This window comes from Glycine max, chromosome 13 (genome assembly GCF_000004515.6).
Source record: "Glycine max cultivar Williams 82 chromosome 13, Glycine_max_v4.0, whole genome shotgun sequence".
NCBI classification, from domain to species: domain Eukaryota; kingdom Viridiplantae; phylum Streptophyta; class Magnoliopsida; order Fabales; family Fabaceae; genus Glycine; species Glycine max.
Genome location: NC_038249.2, coordinates 16,287,943 through 16,298,032, shown reverse-complemented (window position 1 = coordinate 16,298,032; position 10,090 = coordinate 16,287,943). Strand labels below are relative to the sequence as shown.

The window sequence follows — 10,090 nt, the reverse complement described above, 5'->3', positions numbered from 1 at the left end:
ATAATAATAATAATAATTTGTGAATAATTTTATATTTAATAATATTTTTTAACATATTAATACGTCATCTTTTAACATATGAAAGTAAAATATACATCTTAATTATAAAATAAAAAAATTTAAAATTATTTAATATTTATTACTAACTACCACAATAAAAAAATAATATAATTACAATATTTGATTTGTTTGTTTTTTATAATAAAATATGAAAATTGAACTAAACTGCAAAATGTATATGAATTTTTAAAAAAATTTATTTTGTGAGTTTTTGTTTAAGTGATTTTCAATTTTTTTGGATTGATTTAGTGTTTGACAAACGGTTTAATTTGGTTTTATATACTCTAACTTCCTTTTTCTATGTATAAATTAAGAAAATATATTCTTAAAAGAATTCCTAAGATGGGTTGGCTGAGAAATTATCCTATGGGTTGGCTGAGAAATTATTGCCTACTCTCATAACATCACATGTGAATAATTTATCAAATTAATTAACGTGACAACTAAGACGTCTGTTTGCATATTTTAATTTTTGAAAAATCTTCCGCAATTAAAGGTTTTAAATGTTAAAAATATATTGAGAATCATAAAAAATTCATATATCCTCACAATTAAATTTGTAGTCCACTGTTATTTCAAAAAATAAAATTTCTTTTGCTCTATATTTTCTTTGAGCTTGTGCTGCAACATCCAAGCGGTGGCTCTATCGTGCACCCTATTTGCTACCATCTGTACACGATGGGCACGTCTGATAGCAATTCTGCCATGGATGACACCAGACCACACTTCACTATTCCTTTTATCTTGGAATCAGATGCTTCCAGCATAGCTATGGGTGTCATGCTGATTCAAATTAAAATTCCTATCCCATATCTTATTTCAGCAAGGCATTTTGTCGTCAACTCAAGCAAGCATGACATATGTCCGCGAACTTCATGCAATTACTTCTTCATGCAATTACTTCCACAGTTCGAAAATGGATATATTTCCTCCTGGGCCACCCCTTTATTATCCTCACCGATTACCAGAGTACCAGAGTTTGAAAGACCTCATGTCCCAAGTGATCCAAACCCCAAAACAATAGACTTACTTATCTAAGTTGCTCGGGTATGGTTACACCATACAATATAAGTATGGTTCCATTAACGTTGTAGCTGACGCATTATCCCGCATCAATATTCTGATCACCTCTCAATTGTTCTTGTTATTTCTCGACCATCTTCGTCGCTCTCTACATGACAACAACATCTACGCTAACCTTCTGTGACAAGTGCGTCTACACCCTGAATCTCACCCCGGGTTTTTTGTCAATCGCGACCTGTTGTTTTTTAGGGGAAGATTTGGTTACCCTCGGATAACTAATTCACCAACTTGTTGTTGAACGAGTTTCACAAAATCCTTTTGGTAGGTCATATGAGTGTCGCCAAAACATTGCATCAACTACAAACTAATTTCTTTTGGCCGCAAATGCATTATGATGTTCGGTGATATGTAGCACAATGTTCCGTTTGTCAGCAAACAAAATACAGATCTAAGAAGCCATCAGGTGATGCAATCCTACCCCCCAAGGACATTAGAGCTTACATCATCGGATCTACTTCAAACCTTACCCACTCCATCCTCTTTGTGGAAGGATTTATCACTGGATTTCATTACTGGATTACCCCTTCTAATGACTTCACTTCTATTCTAGTGGTCGTAGACAGTTATTCCAAAGGAACCCATTTCGGTGCTTTGCCGCCCTGTTACACTGGACACAAGGTAGTGGTTCTCTTCTTGGATATGGTTTGCAAGTTACACGAATTTCCTCAGAGTTTGGTGTCTGACTGAAACCCCCTCTTCATCTGCAAGTTACACCTAGAGCCCCTTCAGATTTTGGAGTGGGACAATGAAACCATGCCACTAACCAAACTTGTTCTGGTGTAGTGGACGGGAGAGGACACCAGTTGAGAGCTGTGGGACAACATTCGCATCACCTACAACCTTAAGGAAAAGGTTTGTCTTCCAAAAGGGGGAGATGATAGCAATTTTGCCATGGTTGACACCTGACCACGAAGGACCACAAGGAGACCAACTTATCTTAGTGATTATGCATAAGGGGACAAGGCCAAGAACCAGAATATTCTACAGATCTTGCCAACCAATTTTGTTATAAACAATGCACCAATTCTATTATTTTGTATTTAGTGAGCCTATAGTAGCTGGATAAGGACAAATTAGCATTCTTGTATCCACTATAAATATGAATCATGGAATGAAATGAGGCAGATAATTCCTATCCACAATTAGCTTTACTTATTTTTGCTTTACACTTAGTAGTTATAGTAGCTTCCCCTATCCGTGTCCTTCATACTGGCACCTCCATGTAGAGGTGGGTAAATGGACTCAGGTCCATGGACTGACCCATGGGGCCCACGATCCGCACGGGTTACGGACCAATTTTTTTAAACGGTCCATGGTTATGCCATATTTTTGGGCCCGTCCTGCTTAACCCGCGGACTATGCGGGTTTGGCCCGCGGAGTCCGCGGGTTGCCCGCAGCCCGCATTAAGTTTAATTTGTGTGATCCTGACCCAATTATATTATGTTTGATTTTCTCTTTTTCACTTTAAACTTTTTTTTTAAAATAACAAATAAAGAAATATATTAGATAAGATAAAGATATAAAGATAAAAATAAAAGATTTAAATTAAAAGATGATAAAGATAAAAAAGGATAAGATAAGAAAAATAAAAGATAACAAAAATAAAAGATTAAGATAAAAAAGATAAGTGATAACCTGCTAAAAATCTTCTTTTTTGATATTTTCTCGATCTTTTTCTCTTTTAATCTATCATTTTCATATCTGAAAGTCATAAATAATAAAAATATCAATTCTTATCATTTAAGCCAAAAATAATTGTTAAATAAATATTTTTAAAGATATTTCAATATATTTTTATTATAAAAAATAATTCATATCTAGTAGTTGTAGAACATTTTTTTCCTCACGTGTGCTTAACAAATATTGAACTAGGCTTCTTGTTGACAATATATACTAAAAATTGGTTACTAGTATTTGATATGCAGGATAAATAATATGTAATAATTATTGTCTTTTAATCACTTAACTTGATTTTATTCTAATATTTATTATTATTTTGAGTTTTAGGAAAAGAAGATGAATATATGGAGATGGAGAAGACTCAAGCTACTTCAGATATGAAATCATTTGTTGTTGGAGATGTTTAAATTTCATATTTTAGATTTATTGCTTGAATTTTCTTTTGTTAAGACATTATTTATTTTATTGATGTAATTGACTAATTATTGAGATTTTATTTACATTTGTATTGAACTTAATTTGATTGTATTATATTTTTATTAAAGTTAAAATTCTTTTAAAATTAGGCCCGCGGACCTGCCCGTTTAACCCGCGGGGTCCGCGAGACGGGGGCGGACCAATTTATTTGGCCCGTATAAGAAGCGGGACGGATTGGACCAGTCCACTACCAATGCAGGCAGGCGTTACACGGGGTGGACTGACCCACTTACCCACCCCTACCTCCATGCTCTGTCATGAGCCCTTAGCCCCTTAGCGCTGCCACCTCTAATCCCCATGACTTTGTTTACATTGTGGAAAAATATTTTAATTCGTTAAATAACAGCTAAAAGTCACTTTAGTTTTTAATACAATAATAATAACAAAATCTTATATTCTTAGATGATATTGGTTATATAAATCACACACTTTTCTTCAATTTGATAAGATTAATCTCTAATTATAATAATTAATTATTAATTTTTTAATCTTTGATGTTGATAAATTAATTTAGGCCTTAATACGCTTATAATGATTAGAAAGTTAAATTAAATTTGATTTTTAAATTTTACTATAATACACAAACTCCAATATGTTGGCCAAAAGGAATATGCTTTACAAAAAGTTGAAATGACCAAATGTTTTTAGTGATATCACGTGTAAATACTTGTTCCAATGAGCTTCAATGTTTATATATATATATATATATATATATATATATATATATATATATATATATATATACTTGATGCTAATACACTTATAATGACTAAAAAATAAAACTAAATTTGATTTTGAAGTTCCATTATAATACACAAACTCCAATTTGTTGGCTAAAAGTGATATGCTTTACAAAAAGTTAAAAATGATCAAATGCTTTTGGTGCTACCACGTGTAAGTACTAGCTACAACAATGAGTTTCAATGTTTATAATATAGAATATAAAATAGACATAGAAATATAGATTTAGGCTTTGATGTTAATCCATAAACTCTTAAGATTAGATTTAGGCCTTGATGCTAAAAAGTAAAACTAAATTTGATTTTAAAGTTCCACTATAATACATAAACTCCAAGATGTTGGCTAAAAGTGGTATGATTTTCAAAAAGTTGAAAATGGCTAGGATTATTTTGGCACTACCACATGTAAAAACTAACTTCAACAATGAACTCTAATGTTTATAATAGATATAAATTTAGGCCTTGGTGTTAATACACTCACAAGGCTAAAAAGTAAAACTAAATTTGATTTTTAAAAACTCCAAGATGTTGGCTAAAAAGTGGTATGCTTTTCAAAAGAAGTTGAAAATGTCCAAGATTCTTTTGGCGTTGCCACAGGTAAAAACTTGCTTCAACAACGAACTCTAATGTTTATAATATAGAATACAGATATAAATATAAATATAGATTTAGGTCTTGATGTTAATACACTTGATGTTAATATCTTTTATGGCAAGCACAACATTCGCCATCGACTTCCTTGAACCAATTATTCAGGTTGTTTATACACCCCCAAAGAATAATCTCATCTATATGGTTACATCGCATACCCTTGGCAGCAGATTTTTTTCCCTTTCTTGCCATCTCTCCCCGGTCTCTCCTTCGTGTTTTTTCGCCATCTTCCGCTTCATTGTTAGTATTCAACTAGGAGTCTTGTTTTTAACATTTTCATTGATTAGTGCAGTTCAAACAACAATATCCTTCAGGGGACTTTTATCAAACACTTGACTTGCACTTTCCTTGAACCCGAAAATCACAAGGATTGGAATCAAGTAATAGCTGACAAAAAGATCATCATCAAACCCAAGTTTAAAAATTTGAGCATAAAGCATAAAGGCTCATCACCGATGCCCTTGAAAATGTCTTGAGAATCAAAGGGAAGGTGAGTTTGTTTGGTTGCATGCAATTTTGTCACATTTTTGCGGGGATGTGCGTTTGTGGGAGGGGGAGGCTACTATCATTTTGTTGAAGATGTGAGTGTTGCCACTGTGGATGGTGTTGAAGCATACTGCGACTGAGGCCTATGGCTCTCGACCGGACTCCACATGGTGATATCTTTAGGAAAAGAAAGGCCTAACGAAAGCTAGCACTCTTTTCAAGCCTATAGCCTATATATGAATTATTCTCAGCCATCCATATGGGAGTTCCCCGCCAGCCTGTGGGAGTGCCACTATCAATAGGAAACAGACTTCTTTCCTCCTTATTCTATCAAACAAGCAATTAAATACCTTAGGATAGTGGTTAAAGCTATCGTTGCGGATGCAGCTAAACCGTGGATGCACTGGATGGTGACCGAAATCCAGACCTCCATGTTGTGATTGGATACAATTAAAGTCATGCGAATCGGAATGGAAAAGTGAGAGGCAGTGGCGCCGAATTCAAACATCAACCTTGGGAATGTCATAGCAAACGGGTGGACCTTCGTACACGACGATGAATGGTGGTAAAGTAGTCAAGGTGTTCTTGTTCGACAGTGGTGCACTGCCAAGGAACATCCAGTGGAGGACATGCTCGCAGGATGTTTCCTCTTCCTCAGAAAGTGTGAACCCATGGATGAGGGAGAAACAGAGAAAGAAAGAAACAAAAAATTGGTGTTGACACCATGTAAGTGTGTCGATGAGATTAATCTTACGGTATATAAAAGTGGTCCATAATAAACCACTTGCATAGCTGGTGCACCGTAGTAACAGCTCCACTATAATATACGAACTCCAATATGTTCGCTAAAAATGATGAAATGGACTTCTCTGTTATCCTTTTTCGTGCTGTTCCCGTGTTGTCCCTTCAAAACAACGTCGTTTTAAGAGTTGTGTTAATATTCACGGGGACAATACGAAAATGGACAACAGAGAAGCGAGGTCCAAAAGTGATATGCTTGTCAAAAAGTTAAAAATGGTTCAGATTCTTTTGGCACTGCCGCGTGTAAAAACTTGCTTCAACGAACTCTGATGTTTATAGTGGTCAATATTCATTATCTTCTCACTCATGTAAAAAATGATCTTCTCACTAAATATTTTCCACACACACAAAGAGGGAGATAGAGAAATAGATAAATAGGTATAGACAAACACAGAGATCATATATAAGATGCCAAATCACGATTTCAAATATCAATACCGAAGGTAGAAAAGCTACATTTATTTTATACATATAGCATGCTTTGATATATCCTTAGGCTTTCCCCTTCGAGCCAGGCTGTCTCACTCTTCACTCTTCTGCAACCTGAAAATCAAGAAAGACTCCTTTATAAGTTTCAATACTACTTGGGACATGAAGGCATATATGTTAACAGACAAAATTTAGCTGCGGTAACTAAAGTGCTTTTGATGTTTATTCTCTAATCAAAATTGACGTAGTATTGAAGGTTGGCACTGATTTCCAAGATAGAGTTATGTTGATTTGCAATCCATTAGTAGCCTTTTGAAAGTTTTATGGTATTAGGCAGAAAACAAGCAAGAGTGGAAATCACTTAATAATAAGTGAAGTCATGAAATGGCCCTAAAGGGAATACTCTGTCAATAGCCATCCCTTAATTGGGTGTAGGGTTCAACACTTCATCCTGAGTTCAAAACTACGGCAATGGCAGGACCACAACTATTGAAACATATAATGAGTGTTATTTCAGCTGTTATTGTAATGGTAAAAACACAGAAATATACCGATGCATTTTGGACTAACACTCTATTGCTACTAAGAGGAATACGGTATACAGAGACCATGATTCAGAACAAGCAAAGAAATAAAAATGGATTTCAAGAGAATTTGAGCAAATGATAACCTGGAAAATGACTCACTTTAACATGATTTCACTTAAATGCACTAGTTGAGTACTATATTAGTCATATAATACTCCACCTTGCTCCTTAAAGTACATCAAAAGGTCATTCTCCCCAATCCCTATGTCATAAAAACTTAGAGAAGTTTTGTGATAAAATGTTTCACTTCCAAAAGTCAAGCTAAGGTGCAATTTATCTTTGAGAATTGGGGAAGAAAAAAAAACTAGAGTGAATCTGAAATGAATAATATAATTTCATAAAATGTTTAACAAAATTCGTGATCACAATATATCACTGTCGTTACCCTCAAAGCTGATTCATCAGGAAAAATGAAAAATGAATTTCCCGCAAACTTATAGCAATGATAATCAACAACTTATTGACAGGTTATATAGAAACCTATACACCAGATAGTAAAATGAATGAGCATTATCAATCATTAATATCACAAGCACTGTACTGACAAAATGCCCAATGTGTAAATCGAAAACTGATCCAAACTTCAAGTTCTAGTTCTTTAAACTCCGCTACCCCACTTAGTTCCCCATTCATTTTAACCTCGGTTTTTGATCCATCTTAAGAATAGCAAAAACAAGAAAGAAGTTCATAAGTGAAACATTTCATACTTGAAAATCATGCAGGGGCAACTGTGTAATGTTATCAAATACCTAATTAAGCACTAGACTATGCAGGTGCATCTCCAACAAGCTTGAACTCTTGCACCTCCTTGAAGTTCAACCATGCCTTCTCCCAAACTTTGGCTTCATAAACCTTCTTTTGCCCACCATCTTTTGCCTCCAAAGTGATGGTGTACAAGGTACCAGAAACCACTTGCTGTTTTGCACTTACTACCTTTTCAAACTCCAAAAGGGCATTCTGCATAACCATTAACAATTCAATAAAAATAAAATAGAAGTCATATTTAAATTCCCTTACCACAAAATGAAAAGATAATAGAAACCCACTAGTGTTTCTATAACTACAAAGAATAAAAAATTAACTTCATTATTGAAATTGGCGCCACCAACCTATTTATTCCTTGACATAATGAACATGCAAATTTGTCGCAACAATCAATTGATTTTTTTGGCTAACAAAAATTTAGGGGAGGAGGAATGGCCCAGTACACAACAGAAAAAAGCCTCTAGGCTCAAAGAACATTTATACAAAAACTTACATATACCCCACTCCAAATAAACAAATGAGGGTTCAAACCTGCAATCTATTAGATGCAAGATTTTGTCTTACTCTACTCAATGAATCCTTTGATGTTCCAACAATCAATTAATTTAGTGCTTAATGTTATGAACAAGCAATTTGGTTTTTAACTTTGTAATGAACTGATAGCTGCTGAATTCGCAAACTAAGTGCATGTTTATTAGTAGTTGGAAATGTTGTGGCATGCGTTCCAATGCAAATTCAACCAATAATAGCAAAATAAATGCAAAAGCAAGGAATCTGATCCATTTGCAAAATTACTTTTGAGTCAAACGTAATTTTGCAACAGATTTTCAAATATGCTCTAAATTGATCTTTAGTTCAGAGTACTTGTTGAAGACAATATTAAATTTACCATTTGTAACATCAAAAACTAAATCAACCGTAACCTTTGGAGAGTAAGTGCATGATTGATAAGAGATTACAATTTGGAAATATTGGCTTATTTTTCAAAAACTCTCACTTCAGAAAAATGACGTGAATGTTCTATAAATAATTATTAAGTAAATTACACTAACACTCTTGTAGTTTTGTCGAATTTCTTTCAACAATCTTTCTTTTTGTACCCATACACTATCTCCCTGAATTGTTTGAAAAGATTGGCATCTCTAACACATTTTACTATGGTGCAGGAAGGCTGTAAATTTTTTTTTTAAAAAAAGAGTATGTGCGATCTCAATAAACCACAATAGATATCAGTGCAATTTACTCATAATTATTCTAATAATAGACTTACCCAACTATCTACTATCCCATTACTAAAATTCCAAAAGCCAATAATTGTTCATAAGACAAAAGAAAAGAGAGAGAGAATCCAATTCAAGATGTGCATTTCCGAAGAAACGTTAACATGGCCAAAACCGATCATCGGCCTGACCCAATACAAATTAACAACTCAAAACAAATCATAGGAATTTCTCGAGAAGCAAACAATGCAATACAACACATAATTAACATTTTCTTTCATCTTTTTTAAGGGAAAAAAGAAAGAAAAACCTGTTTTTTGTTGTGTTCTTCAACAGCAAAGCGAGCTAAACCATCGATCTCAAGGCTGTTCTGGCTTCCTGCCACATCACGATTGCCACCAAGTGCTGCCATTCTCTCTCTCTCTCTCGCTCTCTCTCTCTTCGATGCAACTGAGGCTATTATCGTGCGCTTCTCCTTTTATGTAGTTACCACCATTAAGAGGGGAGAGTGGATTCTCCGCGTGATTGTTATCTTCCGAGTTCTTTTGATTTGACACGTGTCTCCAATAATATGTTATTTCTATGGTCAACCTAGATTTTGTTGACGAATTTGTAACTTTGTAAGGGAAAGCGTAGTGGACTACTGGATATTCTCCATCTTTATCTTTTTTCTTATATGTTAAGCAATGGAAAATGGAAATCTACTATTATCTTAATAATGGAATAAGATATCGAAATGTCATAAATGTCCTTGTTTATGTTATGATGTGATTCATATAGATTTTTGTTGATCCGCATAAGCTATATTTGATCCATAGTTGACGTAGATGATTTGCAAGTTGCAAGCTGCTTATGGATCAACTTGATTCGTAAGTCACTTACGAATCAACTTGATTTGCAAGAAGCTTGTGTCTTTATTTTTTTTATTTTAGAAGGGGATTTTATTTTATTTTTGAATACCAATAACATAAAATTTGCATGAATTCAAACATTAAATCATTCCAAACATAAAATAAAATTACATTAACTTCAAACATTACATTAACTTAAACAGAGTCGAAAGAAATAAAATTAACATCAAATACGACAATTAAGTCATGTTAATTTTGCG

The 10,090-nt window shown here is 34.0% G+C and overlaps 1 protein-coding gene across 1 annotated transcript; it reads right to left on the bottom strand.

Annotated features, from left to right (window-relative positions):
* Positions 1–6,359: 6,359 nt before the first annotated feature.
* Positions 6,360–9,659, bottom strand: LOC100797842 (cysteine proteinase inhibitor). Its single transcript, XM_003543317.3, has 3 exons — positions 9,290–9,659; positions 7,744–7,951; positions 6,360–6,521 (listed from the first exon to the last, which is right to left on the bottom strand). Exons 1-2 carry the CDS (start codon positions 9,389–9,391, stop codon positions 7,760–7,762), a joined length of 294 nt encoding a protein of 97 aa, XP_003543365.1. The 5' UTR covers positions 9,392–9,659; the 3' UTR covers positions 6,360–6,521; positions 7,744–7,759.
* Between the last annotated feature and the right edge of the window lie 431 nt (positions 9,660–10,090).

Bases quoted from the DNA above. Each gene is read 5' to 3' on its own strand.
- LOC100797842 (XM_003543317.3), bottom strand. From the start codon at position 9,391: ATGGCAGCACTTGGTGGCAATCGTGATGTGGCAGGAAGCCAGAACAGC. The intron at 7,952-9,289 runs GTTTTTCTTTCT...ATGGTTATGCAG, and splicing joins AAGAACACAACAAAAAACAG to AATGCCCTTTTGGAGTTTGA.